Genomic DNA, 20,823 nt, shown 5'->3' with positions numbered 1-20,823 from the left:
GTTGCCCATTTTCAGCTTCTCATATTTGTGCTTTTTCCAAAACATTATTCATGACAAATTGTGGAATCTCTGGATTGCGATTTAACTCCCTTATTTTGTTCCTGATGCTTTCTTTAAATTCTTGCAGGGGTTGGTGTTAACATATGTTTCGAATTGTGTTGTGACTTGGGCTATCTCTTACATGAAAATGCCGTCAATAAGCTTTTTGAGTCAAACAACTTGCGGACGTTGTTCAACGCTATACTTATCCATAATTAAGTTCCAAAATATTATCTGTAAAATATCTGAAAAAGAGAAAAAAAACAATCATTAATAGCAAAATTACAAATATTTTTTTTACTCTTCAGTGACTTTTTGACAGCCTAAATCAATATAAAATACAATAAAATAAATTATAAAACTAAGGAAAAACTTCTAAGTCTTAGATTTAGATCCCATTTGTTTATAAATACTCACCGGATACACCAGTTTGTTATTTTTTAATATCTATGATGAACACAAAATGTTTCCAGAAATTGAAATAGCAAGAAAAATGAATAGGAGTTCATTACATAAAAATTACCTTTGAATCTGATTCACCTCCAAGGAAAACTAAGATACAACTGTGCTATACCCTTACTGAGTCAGGAGAGTACAGGGAGGGAGAAAAAGAAATAAGTTGCCAACTAGGAATTATGAGCACGTAAGCAAAATTGGGGTAACAAAACACTCCATGGGACTAACGCAGGATTAAGTAAATATTTAATCTTTCCCTTTTTATAGATCGGTGAGATTTCAGTTTGGCTAGGACACAATGTGTCTATTAAATGTTTGTTTAATGCATCTATACAAGAGTTCACAGCTGAAAGATGATTCATAATCAGCATCCCTCTGTTACCCTTTCGATTCTGCCATCAATTCTTGATTTTCAGCCCTTACATCATTCTTTCATATTTAGCTTATCAATCTTTCAGCCCTTACATCACTCCGTTATATTCAATCTATGAACATTTCAGCCCCTCTATTACTCTTTGATAATAAGCTTAAGAATCTTTAAATACTTTGCACATTCTTTTATAATCAGCCTCTAAAGCTTTCAGCTTTTTTATCCCTACTTCAGTTACCTCCTCTACCCCCATGAGCTTTTCAGCCCACTCTCATATTAGAAGCAGTTGTAGTAAAGGTAGTGGGGATCGGATACTGTGATGCTAATATAACTTTTATTTCAGCTTGATTTTTGTTGTCAATGGATCAGGTATTTTGGAAAAAGTATAATTTTCAATTAAACTATTTGAATGTATCCAGTTATGTTAAAATTGCTCATTTAACCTTTTAATATTTTTTTTCTCGTGAAACATGTCACGTGACATAAAAAAAATCTATGCTTTTTTTTTTTTTTTTTCTAAAATTAATTTTTCTGACGTTGTCAGATGAAAATGGATTATTGCAAAATTTCTTTTTTTTTTTTTTTTTTAAATGAATTCGTTTTCGTATCGAATCTCGATTAAAATAATGGTATTTCTTGAAAAGAAATTGTTCATGTAATTTTTTTTTTTTTTTTAATCCTACTTATTGCAAAACCTGATATACGAAAATAATAATTCTGAAATATTATTTTATTTAAATATTATACATTAGTGTCTTTTGAGGATACCCAGATTTCATCATAAAATGTAATATTTTTAATAATGAATTAAGTCTTTATATCGGTGGGTATTTATGTGGATCTCTTTTCTCTCGCTTTTATTACTTCCTTTTTATACGAATTTCACTTTTCATTGGAAAGTAAAAGACGTTCGCTGTGAGTTCTTAAAGGTTTTCTTTTTGGAGAAAATTAACCCGAGAGAGAGAGAGACTAACGTTCTTCACTGAGAGACTAACTTGAAAACCTCAGCTCGAAAAATGTGACGTCATTCACCAACTTGGACTCGTATCTGTTTTGTCTATCTAATCTGACCTTTCGTTTTGTTTTAACATCAGTTGTCAGCCATCCTTAATTCAACCCTGGAAATTGTTCTGTTTTGTAGAACTAGATTATTATCATGCACTCAGTGTGACCCTTGCCGAAATCCGCCCTAGCTAACCTAATCACTATTGACGTAGTGTCCTTAACATATGTCCATCTTGAATTTAAGATAAAATCTGGATAGTCATCAGAGATTCGCTATTTCCCTTTTGGTATCAAAGGTTTCGAATTTGGGATTAAAAATGAGTCACTGGTTGAACTTGGGTGTTTGATATTGTTCCTTTTTTTGACATTATGACCACATTGATGAAACCCGGGTATTCCTAACAGACACTAATGGATGGTATTCAAGTAAAATAATTTATATTAGATTTTGTAGAACATATGATCGAGCATTTTAACGCTTTTATTTGGGCTAACTTGTGATATTCTATGTTTTGTTTTATTTAAAAATATTTTTGTTTAACCCTTATGGTGTGTATGCATATAAAACCAATTTTTAAATTTTGTACCTTTTTAAAAACTTAAATATTTTTTAGTTTAAAATAAAATTATTGTAAAAGAAATGTATTTACTCATTTTTTTTTAAAACATTACCATTTTTTAATTTGTACCATTTAAAGTTTCTGCATATTTTTTTAATTGTACCATTAAAAAAAAGCTTTTACATATTTTTTAATTGTGTCATTAAAAAAAAGCTTTTACATATTTTTTAATTGTACCATTAAAAAAAGCTTTTACATTTTTAATTTTAAATAAAATTATTGTAAAAGATATATTATTGTTTTAAAACATCATACAATAAAACATAAAATATGTTTGTGGTTTTTAAGAATACATTGCAATTATGTCTTGCGTTCAACAATATCCATGTCGCACGGTTATCAATCAAGGCATTCCATTGACGACAGCACAAGATTGACATTTTTGCCTGCAACGAAGTTTTAGACTGTCTTATTAGAAACCACAAATGTATTGTCTGATTATTGTATATTATTTGAAAGAATAAATATTGCTGTTGCACATGATATTATACCTGTACCTTCTATTTATCTTTTTATATATATATATATATATATATATATATATATATATAAATTAGTGGAAATGGTAATTAATAAAAACTGAAGTGCTCAATACTGTTGTAGAGCAAATATGCGTTTTATTTTTTATTACCGTATCTTTCTGTTAAGTTACTTTGTTGTTTCAGCTCCCCGGCCGTTTTTTTTTTTGTTTTTTTTTGCCGTCTGTAGCTTCCTCAGACTTTTTACAGAACCCAAATAATATTTTAAAAAGAAAACTAATCTTATTTGCATTTGCGATAAAAACAATGAAAAATGATTAGACAAAAGTATAGCTATATTTTTTAAGGTTTTTCGGTAAAAAGTCTGAGGAAGCTACAGACGGCCAAAAAAAAACGGCCGGGTAGCTGAAACTTAACAGAAAGATACGGTAATAAAAAATAAAACGTGTGTGTGTGTGTGTGTATATATATACATATATATATATATATATATATATATAATCACAGGGTGTCCATAAAGTTTGTACTTTAAAAAGAAAACTATAACCTTACTTGCATTTGCGATAGAAACAAAATGTAAAACGGATTAGACGAAAGTAAAGCTATATTTTTAAAGATTTTATTAAAATTTTATGTTTCCACATGTCCATCATCATCAGTACAAAGAGTAATGGATGAAACACATTCGTCGCTGATACATGGCTTTCCAGATTGTGGCTTATTATGGACAGACCCTCTCTTTACATTTTTTTTCATCCATGTAGTAATAGTGTTCCTACGCGATTTTTATTATTCAATTCTAAACTTTCTTTGCATACCAATAGTAGATTTCAGTTCAGCTAACCAAAGGACAGTTTACGTTTTCCTCAGTTGAAGCCATGGAACAAATATATTCGGGGGGGGGGGGTATTATTTATCTAAAAATTGAAAATTTTGTGAAGAATTATTCAATAAGTATACTTAAAACATAACATTTTTTTTACCAACTATTTCTATCACAAATGCAAATAAAGTTAATTTTTTGTTGATGCACCTGGAACTTATGGACACACACACACACACACACACACACACACACGTTACAGAAGATCAGAAAAAAACATCGTTACCGTCGGTTTCAAATCCCAAAATGGCCAATATTTGATCGCCTATTTCGGACTCTTGAGCTTCTGTTTATATTTGTCTCTAGAAATGTCGTGTCGCATGTTGTATTATACTGCGATATTACAGTTCCCCTTTCTATTTTTAATATTAGGTTTCAACTGGCCGTTTTTCTGATGTATGTGCGATGGAATGAGGAATTTTTTTTTTTTATATATATAATTGATTGATTGGTTACCGACTACCCTTTCTTTTTCTTCCGGTCTCGGGGAAGTTAAGGATTAACATTAAAGTAGTGTTTCGAACAACCAAATGAAGAAAGAACAAAATGAAATTATTTTATTAAAAGAAATTAAAGTTAAAATGAAATGAAATTAAAAAAAAAAAAAAATAAGTCTTATCGTTTTTTTTTTTTTTTTTTTTTTTTTTTTTTTTTAATTCTTTTAGTTTTTAAGAGTCCGATATAGGTGACGAAATATAGGTTTTCTTTCGTTTTGATTGAAACCAACGGTACGGAGGGTATAATTATCTGCTGCAACATTATATGCATATATAGTATCTGCTTATTGGATTCCTTTTGTTTGAATTTGAAATCGACGATACCAAGGGTGTTATCTGCAATATATATATATATATATATATATATATATATATATTCTTATATCTGCTTATAACATTCCTGTGTTATTGTTATCTGTAGTTGTTCTCTTTCATTGCCTACTAATCTTCCAATAAATGTTGTCTTAAACAAGCATGAAACATGTGCAGTTGCATTGTCGTGGTTTTCTGATTGTTTATTTTATCTCTTTTGGTCAAGGCGATTTCTATCACAGGTCTGTCAGCAATGCAGCTATAGGTTAATAGTTCGGAGTGGGCATAGTTATTCTATCGTAATAAAATATTTTCTTAGTCTTCTGCAGAAAAAATTCACATATCTGTACTTGTTAAAAAAAAAAAGATCAAAGAATAAAATTGGCAAAGATCAAATTATCATTGCTCTTAGATTTCTTTTTATTAATTTTTATTTTTTATTTTTTATTTTTTATTTTTTTTTTTTAAAGAATAAAATTTCGTGACAAGATTTTGTAAACTGTTAAACTTTCAGATAGTATTATACAATTAGATTGTATTTTTAATCAGTCAGTATAAATAAATCGACTCCTTTCTGAAATCTCTTTTATATATATATAATATATATATATATACACACACACACACACTTCAGAATAAAATTATCCAACAATCAGCTGGTATGGAAATCTGATAAGATTTACAAGATATTAATGGCAGTAATATTCTATAAGTATTAACCTACCATAATAAGAATTGCTCGATATACAAGATAGAGCAAAAAAATAAAATTTTTAGTCATTCAATGAATTTAAAAATTTATGACGTGAAATGTTTAAGTTTCAAATCAAGATTTTTATTCTATGTAAGACAAAGAATACGTTAGACTGAAGAGATGGTAGACATCAAAATCCTATAGGATAAGGAATTAAAATATTTCTAATGTATTCTTTGTCTTACATAGAATAATAAAGTTCTTTTGATCTGAAACTCAAATATTTAACGTCATAAATTTTTAAATTCATTGAATGACTAAAAAATTATATATATATATATATATATATATATATATATATATAAAATCTTTAAGTGTATCTTAAACTCTAATCTGTAAGGAATTTCGAACTGAATCCTTTATTTATCCACTACTTTAAATCATTGAAACGAAACTAAGAAAAAGACAAATTTAATCTTTGCAAATAAAAATGTAATTTGCAGATTTGATTATTCTTTCCTTTATCGTCAGTATTTTTTTTAGATTCTTTGCTCACAAAATTAAATTGCCATACATGATTAGTCATAACATAAAGCAGACACACGTACGTTGACTTTTATTGTATAGATTCATTTTCCAACATGCCTGCTCTGACATGGACGCTAGCTACGTGGTTGCCAGACCTTGTGCAAGCATTGCCTTGCTTCTGCATATACTTTATTTCTCTTCATGTCAAGTAACAGTTCGTTTTTGTTGTTTTTTTTTTTTTTCCTAAACAATGCAAAAGACGCAGTTTGTTTCCTTATTTGATCTTTGTTACTTTCATTTATTGCTCTATCACTGCTACTACTAGTGCTACTAACTCTTAAGACTATGCAGCGCTAAATGCATCATGGCCACTCATCTTTAGATAATTACCTTTCACTTAAGCAGGAGTGGACATGTGGGTACAAGTTTCTGACAAAACATCATTAACCAGATTTTTTTTTCTTTTTTTGAGAAGTTCCTCTCAGTGCCAAATCGTAGTCTTCATAAAACCCAGGAAAAACTGTGATATAATAGCTTTTGTCTTAACAAAAGTGGCATTCTCTGTCGTTTTTTTTTTTTTTTTTTTTTTTGTGTGTGAACAGCCTGTCCAGTGTTGTAATGATCTCTATCATATTCAAGACTAAAGTCGCCTTGGTCAAAGCAATCAGGCGGTATATAGATGTACCCATCTTATAATGGTCTTGTTACATAGATTTGTGCTATTATTTGCCAATAAATTGGATTAGTTATACAACAGTTGAGGTAGGAGAGTCAATCGGCAGGAAATGAGTTGTCATTAGAATGATTTAAAAGAAAAAAAGATATAAGGAAAGAACAGACTTTGTTGGTTTGGTCATGTTGGAAGAACGGATGAGAGTTCTCGGGTTAGTAAATGTAAAGCAGTTTGATATATAGATGTGCACATCTTCTAAATGATCTATTACATGGTTTGTTGCACTTTGCTATTTTTAACGATACATTGTAATTTGATATAAACTGTTAAAAAATTTTTAAAGAAACTGTACTCATAAAAACGTAACTGGACGAAATAAGAAAACACGTCAAAAATGTATTTTTGTAGCTATAAGAAAAACAGATTTAACGATGATAGAGGCACAGTAAACATAACTAATATAGACATAGCAAACAAGTGACCACGTGGAGTCTCAAAAGTACCTGGATTAAACTAGTTTGGTTGAAATGAGACAATTGCTTGTTGGAGAACTAATCTGGACAAAATAGAAACGCTGGACAAATAAGTGTTAGTACTACAATGATTAAAATAGAAAGATAATATAGACATCTGTGTAGAACAGGAGGCTTTGTTGGTTTGGTCACATTTAAAGAACAGATGAGAGTTTTTGGGTTGGTAGATGCAGAACAGTTGAGTATATAGATATACATGTTATCTAAATGCTCTCTTACATGGCTTAATGCACTTTTCCAATACATTTTGATTTAATTTGTTTGCAGAAAGAAAATGTGCATTGCATGTTGGTATCTGTCAGGTGGCATTGCTGCAAGGAAAATAATCCTTTTGGTAATACACATGAAAAAATATCTGATCTCATCACACTCCTCTACAACCCATCAATTGAGTTTATCTGTCATTCTCCTTAACCCTTATCTTTGAGTGCCCCCTACCCAGGGCCTTGATGTAACAGAATCGTTTACTGGGGAGAGTATATTGGTTTGTTCACACTGTGGGGACGTCTCTGAAAGAGCTGTTACGTCCTGAGCACAGCAATCAGCTCTATGTATGTTAAACACAATAAAACAATAGATACATCCCCTTTAAATCAAGGGGTTGATGTGACGTTTTGGCATCATTAGTTGCAGGAGTTTCATTGTCATTCATGGTAGATATTGTCCTGCTGGAATAAAATAGACAAACTGCACTTTTTTATATATAAAAATATAAATTTGTTCCTTTCAATTTGAAGGAACATTTTTTTTCCTAATAAACTTTTTTTTTTTTTTTTTTTTTTTTTTTGATTCGTAAGTTGAGGTAAGATCGCATCCTAACTTTTTGTGACCGACGCCAACGGTTTCCAAAATCCAACTGATTATCTCTTTTGATGACGAAATCAAAGAGAAAAACACACACATGCGTATATATTATATATTGTTAATAAATTTTAACAGATTATTCTGAATTTTATGTAAGTATTAAAAATATCCCAAGGACTTTTCCGAATCCTTTAAATTTGTTTCATTTATTTCAACAACAAAAATATTCAACTTTATGGTCCGGAGATTCCAAATAATACTTTTATGGCTCCTCCATATACACCTTTTATAAATCTATATATACTATATTACTAGAATATTCGTCCTTTGATCAGGTTCATGCTAAGTTAAAATGAATGTTTGTCTTGTATTCATAACGAACAGTGCAATTTACGTTTTCATATATGCTTGCGTGTCATCCAAGTTCAGTACCCATAATATTCGTTTGTCATGAACGATCATTTTATTTACATGCTTTCCTCTGTTGTCTTCATCTTTGTTGCATTTTTCTCAGCGTGACTCTTTTCATACTTAGCTACGCTTTCACCATTTCAAATATTCACTTATTTTCTATTCTTGCTCCATATTGTATCAGTTCATTGTTTTTTTCCGAGTTTTTTTAATTATGTCTCTTCCAGGAATCGAGCGTACAACCTCCTGGTAGAATCCTTGGTATTTTTTTAGATTAGGTTCACCTCCACAATTTTCTTTTAAATGACTATTTGAATAGGTTTTCGAATATGCTGAATACGAAAATCGCATTGAAATTTTGCGGAAATTAATAGTTATCGAGATATAAAAAGTTGTATTATGCATCGTATTCTTTAGCGGCCATCTTTTTTATGCGTGCGCCATAAACAAATCTACTCATCTATGACTGACATTGCACGCAGGTAAAAAAGATGGCCGCCAAAGAATACAATGCATAATACAACTTTTTATATTTCGATAACTACTTATTTCTGCAAAATTTCAATGCGATTTTCGTCTTCAGCATAGTCGAAAACCTAAAGTTGTCATTTAAAAGAAAATTGTGGCGGTGAACCTAATCTGAAAATTTACCAACTTTTTTTTTTTTTTTTTTTACAACTAATAATATACAACTTGATGGCCAATCTTAACTTATGTAGCTCTATTCATTTTACAATAACACAGAAATAATAAAAGGTGTTTGCTCAGTATATTCAGGAGTTGTTTCCCTTGAATTATATTCAAGTTGTCTCTCCTGAATCATGCTTGGCAACAAGAGAATAAACTCATTTTAGTAAAATTGTTTAAGAGTTCTTATTCAAGACAAGTAACTGATGACATAACTTATTACAGTTAATAAAAACTGTATAATGCTAGTATTTTCAGGGTTTATTTCCCTTGAATCCTACTAAACAACTAAAGAATGAACTTATTTTAGTAAAATTATTTTCCAGAATGTTTCGTTTTATATTTGAATTATTTGGAGTAGCGTGCTCATCTTGGATATTATTCTCACAACATCCAAGATGAGAACATTAGTCTAAATAATGTAAACAATCCTTGTCTAAAAAAAATTCAAAAACGAAATTATTTTATCCATTAATTCTATGCCATAATTATCAGCGATTCAGATTTTCGACTCCTCTTCATCGTTTGACATTTTCACATCTATCCACTCAAATCTTTGAAATGTGTCATTTATTTATTTTAATACTAATTTCTTACACACTGCTCCTTGGCTACATAAAAAAGCATGTGATTTCTGAAGCACGCACATCTTTGAAGTCGCTGCGTCTGTTTGTTTGCGCACATATTTGATGACATGCATCAGCGTTTGTCGTATACGTTTTCGTAGATCTGTAGATAGATTTGTACAGTGTGTGGATTTTTGTGCATTTTTTTATTTGAGTTTTTTCTTTTTTGTTAATAACAATGTTAATTTTGTGCAAGTTAACAATGTAATACAAAATAATGAAATGTAGCACAATACAATGTAACATTATGTAATACAACACTGTAATACAACACTATGTAATACAACACAATAAAATGAGACAATACAATGTAATACCATACAATGCAGTGTAACAAATGTGATACAATGGAATTCGATATAGAATGAAATACATTACATTGTATTGTGTTACATTACATTGTAACACAATGCAATATAATGCAATACAAAAATTATATGCACAACCAGATAAAGCAAATTGTTGATATACAAAAATAACATCAATAAATCGTTTGCACTAATTCTATCAGAATATGTAATGCATTATATGTAGACAATGTTAAATCTGGATAAAAGAAAACACTGGTGCACACAAACTTATAAGGGTAACATAAATTCACAAAAAAAAAAAAAAAAAAAAAAAACGGAAATACTTCAAAAATCATATTTTTACCGTAGCTTTAAAACGGCTGCAGAAATAAATTAAACCATAAAATTACTTGTGACTTTTATACTAAAACTGAACTATGGGATATTTTATCGTCGTATAGACAATCTTATAGATGTTCAACTGGAATTTGGTGATCATTTTTAGAGATGTCGTAATTTTTTTTTAAATATATACTTGTCTTTTGATTTCTGTGATCAGGCTATATCTGTTCTGTCCTCGGTCAGAAAGATCCTTCTCAGCTGGGACAAATTTTTTACAATTATTTTTTTGCTAATTGGGAATATCTATTTGGGGAACTCAATATCCTTTGCACTAAAATCCAATCTCTTGTTTTAGTTTGTCCTCCTAAAAAGACAAGTAAACGGTGACTTGCATTATTTTCCAAATGTTATGATTGCTTTTTTTCTTTTCTTATTTTTTCCTGTTTTTTTCCTTTTTTTTCTTTTTTTCCTGTTTTCCTTTTTTTTTTTTTTTTTTTTTTTTTTTTTTTTAGTAGTAAAATTATTTTGATTTCTATGATAAAAAGGTATTAACATGGGTTTAATTTGCGGAAAATCTCCTTGTAAGACGAATACTAGAAATCAGCTGAAACATTTTCATAAACACTGAACACAGATCTCGGATATTTTGCTGAAGTCATTTGTTTGTTGTTTTAACAAACTTTTCTTTCTATTTACATGTTACGAATGAACTAGAAAACTGGGGAAAAAAATAATCATAAATACCGCATTGGAGACCTTCAGTGATGCAGTGCTCTTATTGCCGATTTCGCATATTGGCTCAAACAGCAACACCGACCTGACTCTGGGTGTTCTAGATTGTTTCTTTGAAAGCTATTAGCTACATGTGCCGACATTTAAAAAAAAAAAAAAAAAAAAAAAAAAAAATGTTCTTTGCCCTTTTTAACAAGACGTCGACAGGAATCAGAAAGTCATACAAAATAGTCTTTAATATATATATATATATATATATATATATATATATATATGTATAGATATATATATTTTTTTTCTATTCTATTTAGGTTTTAAAAAATGTTGCCCGGATTGTAAAAGTTGGACCTAAATATCATTTAAGCTTAAAAATCAAACTTTGATTCTGATTAGCCAATTTTCATTTGATATAATTCGCTTTAGACAAAAATACTTCGCTACACATTATTAAAAAATAGTTAATCTCGTCCGACAGTGTAGTAATATATGGGCATTTATTGATAATCTTCAAAGAAAGCTCAGCTAAGAGACATGATTCTTAGTAAAAGAATAAGTTATTCTCCTGGGTTACTATTTCTTTTTTCTTTTAAATAATTATTCTTTAAAACGAAAATTCGGCTTATTTTTACTTCCTCTTTTGTTCTGCGTTATATATATATATATATATATATATATATATATACACACACACACACATAGTTGTACATATGCGAGTTAAAATCTATAAAATGCATAGTAATTTCATGTACTGTATATATTTAGGAAAATAAAGAACCAAGATGAGTGAGGATATCTAATTTTAGCCTGGTGTTGATTGTGTGGGTTGGCATGATCTGGTCTTGGGCAGCAGCCAACTTCTTTGAGCATTAACAAATGGTCTGCCTGTTTTGCTATCATGCTACTTTTTTTCCACTCATATTCTTTTTCTAATACATACCTACTTAGATCATGAAATCAGCCATGTTTATTTTCATTTCCAGTGCATTTAATAGATGATATCAATATCACCAACAGCTGCCCTCAACCGTGTATGATTCAGAGGATCCTTTACTGCAGTATCTTTTCAATGTCTGCTCAATTTATTTAGGGCGTTTTACAATTTACCGAACGGTGACATACACCCTTCATCTCGCATCTTTGTATGAAAAGAAAAACCAATAAAATAGTACATTAAACAGTCAGGTTTATAATTTATGTGCTACTGAAAAAAAAGATATAACAAAAATTTAGAAGTTTTTTTTTTTTTAGCTTATTTTGAAGATGAGCTCCCCCCCCCCCGCCTTAAATAACTTTCTTCTGCGGAGATGGGGCGAGGGTAATAAGATAGAATGTTATAGTGCAGATGAATGGTCTCCATAAATTTTGGCTCTTCCATATCCTGTAGAAAATTTGCTTTGTTACTAAAGTTAAGGACGTATTAGAATGTCTGCATATTCAGGATTTATCTTCCTTGAATCGTACTAGACAACAAGAGAATGAACTTTAGTAAAATCGTTTCCTAAGAGTTTTTATTCAATGCTGATAACTGATGACATTACTTATTACATTTAATAAAACTGTATAATGCTAGTATGTTCAGGATTTATTTCTATTGAATCATACTAGACAACTAGAGAATGAACTTTAAAAAAAAAATTTTCCAGAAGGGTCTTTATTCGTATTATTTTAATTATTTGGAGTAGTGTGCTCATCTTAGGTGTTCTTCTCACAACATCCGAGATGAGAATATTAGTTCAAATGATCCTCATCTAAAATAATTTTTTTTTCTAAATCATTTCATTATTAATTTCATCCCATAATTATCAGAGATTTCAGATTTTCAACTCGTGTCCTCATCTTCATTATTGAGTTTCTATCTCTAACTACTCCAATGTTCTATTATCTTTGAAATGTCTCCATGATTTTTTTTTTTTCCATATCCTGTTGAAATTTTAGGCTATCTGCCATAACTGCATAAACATAACTCGAAACTGAATAAAACAGCAAATTAATAGCAACCTCAAATTAGTTAGTACTAGCTGAAAACCTGGCATTGTTCGATTGTACAATACGCTTAAATATGATATTTTAATTCATGCAGATTGCTTATGTATTATAGAATCGATCCTCTATTAATTATATATTACGAGGAATAACTTGCCCAGTGGACTAATTCGCAAAAATAAAATATTGATAATCATGTTCATCAAATTACGTCTGTTTGTTTAAAATATCACGTCAGCTAATATTTGGACTTGACAATGCATGTCCTAGAAAAGTCATTTCTGAATGTTTAGTTTTAAAATATGCAAACGAAGAAATGATTTGCAGCGATTTTAAATGGTAACTCTTTTATCGTATATTGAACTCATTAATAAGAAAAAAATTAAATAAAAATGAACAGAGAATCATTCTATTTGTAGTCGAATGCTCTACCGCTGAGTTATATCTCCAGATGACAATCTGTATTTTAAGAAAAAATGATTTGCTGAGATTTTATTTCCATTGGTCGGTGTAATGTAAAATATTACTCTGTAAAAATTCTTTATCTATAAGAGAGATCGGATTTTTTTCGATTTTCATCGGATTAATTTCAGTACAAAACCTATCTAAGAACATTGCCAGACATATAAATTACCTTTGTGTGAAATTTTCAAAAGATAGGCTCAGCCATTTTGGAATATATGAGAAAGGAACTCACACACACAGTGAGTTTTATATAAGTGGAGATTGCCATTATTTTATTTACCTACAATGCAATGACACATGTAAAATGACAGAAACATATATAATGAAAATGAAAAACCAAGAACAATAGAGACTTGAGAAAGCTTCATTTTGCTTAGAATAACAAATACACATGTGAGAATTTATAGTTTTGTACTTAACTAAAGAGTTTTCCAAAAAGGAGTTCACCCTTAGTCATCATGCGGAGAAAGATGGTTACTCTTGATTACTTATACTGACCAGCTTCAGTAGGTTATATTCATACCAGTTGAATCTCCATTTTTGGATAGGAGATGGCTTTGCATTTGTCGGGTAGGGGTATGGTTCTGGGTAGTTATAGGTCCATCCTCTCAGGCTTTGCCCTCTCTCTTTGAGGGGAGTATGTTTATTTCTGATCGCCTGAGGAAACATGTCGATGGGGTTGCTCAAGTATTTTTGTGGGCCAGAGTGCACCACTTCTTGGTCACTGACCTTCAAATCCGAACCTTCCAGCTTTGTATCACATCTTCCTATAGAGGAAGGGAGGTAGATACCTACTCTTGATTCTCTGCTCTATAATAAACAAGTGTGTGTATGTATATATATATATATATATATATATATATATATGTGTGTGTGTGTGCTATATCATAGCTATTACTAGGTATCAAATTATTATCCACTCACTAGGAATTCTCACATAGGTTATCACCAGTGATTACTCGCTGGTATTAACATGTGGTTTTCCCTGAAGTCTGAGAGACAACAAATTTCCCAAAATTTCCAGTGCTCTCCATATCTCTTGATAACAAGCACAGTCGACTTCACATTATCGTAACAGCCGTTTACCTTTGATTTCTTGCTGACAATGGCCATTGGAATTTGGGTAGCAAAAAGTCTTTCAAAAGTCCAAGTGCTCTCTACACTTTTCTAGTAGAAGTCGGGTTAATGCTGCCCCTCCTGGTTTTCTCGGACCAGTCATGACTCTTTGGTGTGGTGTTGCCATCCAATGTAGACACCCCAATTATTTTTTTTGGGGGGGGGGGAGATTGAAGGCATAATTAACTTGAAACGACAAAATGTTTGGTTATGTTACATAAAAATCTGTGCATATCTGATATCAGCTTTTATATAAACTTTTATTGCTGAAGTATGTCGATGTTATCTTAGTGTCATACTCACGGCGAGAAACAAAGCACATAAAAATCTCGCTATTTGTTATAAATATTTACTCTCCTCTCGTTTTCTGATCAATTGGTCATATTAGAATTTGTTTTTCAAACCAACAAATGTTTATTCAAAACTAGAATAAAAATATCCGAAACAAATTATTTACAATAAGACCCAAGATAGATAAATATGTCCCTGCTCTCTCAAAATTCAGGAAAGAACAAGTTATCCTATCCCGACTCTGCATAGGTCTCACAAGTCTCAAACCTTTTTATACTGAACAAAGAATTGTAACCAAAATGTAGGACATACCAAACACCTATCATAGTCAAACACATCCTTTATGGAATGTGAAATCCTAAAGAACCTCAGAAAATCTTTCTTCAGCATTAATATGAAAAATCTATTTTTGATTACAATAATATAGAGAATATCTTTAAATTCCTGAAAGAGCTACAAATATCAGATCTGAATCGAGAAAAATAAATCCCGATTAAAAACATAACTGACCTTAAAAATAACCCATAGAGGTCGATAGGTCAAAAACGGATTTATTTCACAAAGTTTCCTAAATCACAAACTGTCAAAATAAACTCTGTCTTGAATTACAAACGTAATCAGAATTTGCATTCCAATCTTTAACCTTCATCTTAATAACCTACTTTCATGAAAAGGCAGCACTAATCATAATCATTATACCTATTACTAGTTATCACATAGTAGTACTAGCATGGAGATCCGACGTTGCCCTAGATTGAATGAGGATGAACGAATATTCTACACTTCCAATACTTTTGTCATCAAAATCGATAAGTTCGTCCATTAGTTGATCAAATTAATGGATTGCCTTCTCTAATCAGGAACCCACTATCATTCAAAGGGGGAAGCTTCAGTCATTCTTGCAATGGCTTAATCCATAATACATGGTAGTCTACATTGCGCTGTAGAGAACCTACTGTTTTATAAAATTACTAATTAATTTTACTTTTATTTTATATATTATTTTATAAATTTACTTTTATATTTAATGGCTTGAATTAAAGATTAATATGAAAAAGTCAATTATCATGGTTCAATTTTGTTTAAAAAAAAATCAATTTCAAACGCACCTCTCTTATCAAGTCTACTGTTAATTTTATACATGAGGCCCTTCTGCTTGTACGGCGATAAAACTTCTCAAATGCACTTGTGATGTTAGGCTGTATTAAAGTGTTAATATTTATCAAAATTGGACTGTCCTTTTTTTTTTTTCTTTTAATGGGATGTTTTCGATGCTTAACAGGTATTCTGATACAAAACCTATCTAAAAACGCTCCCAGACACATAATATATTTATGTGAAATTTCATAAAATCGGCCCAGGCGTTTCGGAGTACAGAAAGAACAAACTCACAAATACACACGCAAAGTACCTTTTCTATACAAGTAGTGATTATTTTCTACCTGCCTATGTCTAATTCTATTTCACTACTAGACTGCTATTTCTTGCGTTTTTACTCGTGCATGCCTACTTACTATTTTTGCATGAATTGTGCCATCAATATTTACAGCATGCACCGTGACAATCAGGAACCGTTTTTTACTAAAAAAAAACAACAAAAAAAGACTCCATTTTCTTGATTAAAACTACCAACTTTGAAAAAAAAAAAAACTAAAAAAAAAGAAAAAATCCGAAAGAAAACGACAATATCATTTTCTGGTTCGTTCCAGATACAACCTGCCCCTCCGAGGTTGGACGTAAACCCACGCAGCTTGCCTGGACTGGAGAGAACCTCGCCCGCCTCATGGTCAATAACATGTTCCCCTGTGATGGCTACGTTATAGGATGGACTTACTACGTCGCCCGGCCGACTGAAACCTTTGCCGCCACAATCTGGCGTCCCGTCGATGAGTTTAAGTTTTATTTGCTGAGCAAGCATATCCTTCCAGCAGATCAGATGGGATACAACGAGTTCACCCTTAGTCAGCGTGTCAAAGTAGAGAAAGGAGATTTCATTGGATTGCACTACCCAAAATCTGCCGCTGCTGGTGCCATTGCCGGTTCTACAAGGGAGCGTTCTGATGTTCCTGCTGAAGAACTCTACGAGGTCTACACCGGACAGTTGTTTGATGACCAAATGGACGTGAATGCTGAATTCGATATGAAATGGCTGAACTTTGAGAAAACAAGGGCCTCTTTTGCGATCCAGGCAAAGATGAACTACAGTGGAATCGATGGTAGATATTGATTGAATATTTGAACGTTGTGATTGGATTTGTGTGTAAAGAAATCAGTATTTTTTTTAGATTAGGTCCATCGTTTTTTTTGTTTTTTTTTTTTTTTACACCTCCCCAATTTTCTTTTAAATGACGACTTGTATAGGTTTTTGACTACGCTGAATACGGAAATCGCATTGAAATTTTGCAGAAATAAGTAGTTATCGAGATATAAAGTTTTTATACATTGCATTCTTTGGCGGCCATCTTTGTTACGCGCGTAGATTTGCTTATGGTGCATGCACACATGTAAAAAAGATGGCCCGCCAAAGAATACAATGCATAATACAACTTTTTATATCTCGATAACTACTTATTTCTGCAAAATTTCAATGCGATTTCTGTATTCAGCATAGTCGAAAACCTCCAAAAGTCGTCATTTAAAAGAAAAGTGTGGAGGTGGACCTAATCTAAAAATTTACCAAGAAATCTTTTTTAAGCTAAGTACATATATATATATATATTTATTTATTTTATTTATTTATTTATTTTTTTTTGTGTGTGATCATTCTTTTTCAAAGCAAGGGTTACCTTTCAAAAATCACACTAAAATGTTTTGTGCGTTTTGTTATTTCATTGGGATGGAAGCACTAGACATGATTCTTCGTTTTTAGTACAAGTTATATAGGTTATATGACGTCATAACTGGAAAATATTTGAAATAGGTTTTATTCTGTTTAATACAATGTCTATGCCTTTCTTGTATATAAATCAAGAAACAAAGGAGTTTATATTTTTACAAAATAATGAAAAGCTACAAAAAAACAAGCAAAAAAAATAATTGATGAGTCTTTATCTTATATATATATATATATATATATATATATATATATATATATATATATATATATGTACTTTGAATAAACAGAAAACTGTTTTAGAAATCGGTAAGATGCAAAAAAATTTATTTAAAAAGGAAAAACATTTTTGCATCTTTAACGTGCTCTAAAAGGTTTTATCTGTCTATTCAAAACATTTAAATTTCTAAAGATGCTTCCAAGAGCTTCGATACCAATTTATTTATATATATATATTATTGTGAGACTTGTTCCAGAAGTCTTACAATAGATGAAACGTTGGTGGACGGGTGTCTTGCTTTATTCCTTTTATCTCTATCTCGTCGAATACTATTTCCATTATTCTCATCATAGCAAGTTCTATTCATCTGAATACTGAACTGCCGTTAGTAACCATTTGATTAATATTTGTGGCTAATTTAGTTATCTCTTTGATTTTATTTAGTTGATAATGTGTTATATATAATAGTGATGTAACGATTCCAATATTTTCAGATTTCGATTCTTTATAAATTTCTAAATAATAAACTATAGTTATTTTTTCTCTGGTTACCGTAAAACAACAAATGTGCATATATTTTCTCAAAGATAAAAAAAAAACACTTGTGGATAGTCTATACATTTCAGCTTTACTGGTTGTTTAAAATCAACAAGTATTTATTTTAACATTACTACTCACAATGGAAGATTGTTTTAAACAAAACCAAATAAAATAGACAAAAGAATCGTTTTTGGTATTGGAAAATAGGCATACATTTTTCCAATACTGATTCCAATACCCTAAAAAGTTTCAATTACTCGTCTCAACACTATATGTACATTACATAATCTATATATAAAATATATAAAGTTATCTATAACACTGGTTCCGTCGTCTACATGAGTGTAGCTAGATATGTGTATTCATGTTGATTTAAATCCTGAAGGCTAATCAAATCCAAATGTCATCGAGAGTCAAGTCTCTAATCCACTTAGTTAACAAACTCGATATAACTATAATCATGTTAATACACCAGTTTCCATAAGAATATCAAAGTAATATTGAGTCTTGTCAGTACTGGGTTATGGGTGACCTTTTGGGAATATCAAGTGCTATATTTAAAACCTCTTTGTAGTTTTAGCGACAGATGGAGCAACTTTTCAAAAACCTGAAAGGAATATTAAGTATGGACTTCATTTTAATGGGATAAATGCAGAACAAAGATAAATATAAATATAAAAGACAGATATGTATGGGTTTTGTACGTTTCTGCATGGTCGTTCTAGCCAATTCAGTGGAGGGATGATATGGCATTAAATTAATGCTTTATCATTATAGTCAGTTTTTTTAATATTTTTTTAAAATTAATTCAGTAAACGAAGATACTTTTTTTTTCTTGGAATAAAATTGAAATAAAAATTATTAAAAGAAAAAAAATTAATTTGATTAAAAAAAAAAAAAATCTTAAAAATACCGTGCTTATTCAACCCATTATCCGCCAACGTCCCATTAATGGGATGCTCAAAAATATCTGCATTTACATCTAAAAGTTTCCCTTAATTCGACCACTAATGGGTTGAAACACAACACAAAAACGAACAACATTCAATCGTCAACGAGATTATATTTTCATATGGTTTTTCTTAATTAAAACATTTTTTAAAAATATTTTTATGTTTTTAATCCTTGCAAAAAATTAATTAGAAAATATATGAGAAATTTTCTAAAACAGTTAGTGATAGTTTTATATTTTTCATTTTTTTTTAAAAAGTTATAAAATCTTTATAAAAGTATGACTGGCATGGGCGACGCTGAATTGGCCACGCTGTTGAATCAGCCAAGCTGAAACCTCCCATTCCCTATAAATATATATTATTACTATAAATATTATTAAAATCTCATCCATATACACATGTTTCATCCTTTTCCGGGAATCATCTACTACGCTGATGATTACTCTAGTAGTCGCATGATTCAAAACTCTCAGATCCAAGCTAACATTTACACATTTTATTTAAATGCTTAGGACTCTGCATGCAATAAACCAACCATGGGTTTCATCCATTTCTGGAAGTCATCAGTGTGGAGGGTGATTGCTATGCTGGTCACAAGATTAAATACCCACACACATATCACAATAAAGATTACATCTTTCTTCACATGTTTCATCTTTTATCAGAATCATCAGTGTGGGAGACAATAGCTTTACTAGTTGTATAATTCAAAAGTCTCAGACCCAAGTCAACATTTTAACTTTTTTGTCTGATCACCTAGGAGCCTGTGTCCAATAAACTAACCAGGTTGAAGGAAGAGAAAAGACAGGCTAGAAACGAGCCAAGATAGATTTTGATATTCAAATCGCTTTGAAATCTAGAAATTCTGTATCCTCTTTTGAGAAGGGCATGGTCGTATTTACTTTCACACTTCCTCATTGCAAAGACAGACTCCCCAAGTGGCACTTGTGCGCTTCTAAGATGTGACTTCTGCAAGATCAATTATCTTCGTTTGGTTATATGATTCCAGAGAGCAAAAACAAACGAGTATTTAATTTTGATAATGTCTCCAGATGTTATCCCTTTCACCAAGAACAGCTGCCAACAGCAAGAGTTACCCTTTTGGTTAGGAACAAAGTGTAGATCCCACTCCTATTTAGAGATTGACCTCCTTGCTTTTGGCAAACCGGAAAACAGTGGGCAGTTTATTATTTAGAAATGGTTGGAAGGGCCTTACTATTTTTTTTTTTTTTTTTTTTTTTTTTTTATTCTCTACTACCCTGCCAATGAAATGAAATAAAACTTTTTCAAATTTGTGTTTGACTTAAGTAGGACAGCCCGTGGAGTTAATTCGTTCGGTATTGTGGTAACTAGGATAGTTCTACTTGAGTAGGATAGACAATTTAAAGTACTTGTGACCAAGGATGACCAACGACATCCATTATCCCCACACTTTTGATTG

At 30.9% G+C, this 20,823-nt stretch overlaps 1 protein-coding gene across 1 annotated transcript in view; it reads left to right on the top strand.

Annotated features, from left to right (window-relative positions):
• The window catches only part of LOC145261202 (uncharacterized), a 751,089-nt gene that overhangs the window by 242,524 nt on the left and 487,742 nt on the right, over window positions 1–20,823 (top strand). The window contains exon 5 of the mRNA XM_080119542.1: window positions 16,546–17,052. Within this exon, the coding sequence (XP_079975668.1) occupies window positions 16,546–17,052 (507 nt within the window). The remainder of the gene's footprint in view (window positions 1–16,545; window positions 17,053–20,823) is intronic.

This window comes from Euprymna scolopes, chromosome 37 (assembly GCF_053919585.1).
Source record: "Euprymna scolopes isolate OS-2025 chromosome 37, ASM5391958v1, whole genome shotgun sequence".
Lineage (NCBI taxonomy): Eukaryota > Metazoa > Mollusca > Cephalopoda > Sepiida > Sepiolidae > Euprymna > Euprymna scolopes.
Note: the sequence above shows the minus strand (reverse complement) of the source record. Positions and strands in the feature narration are given on the sequence as shown.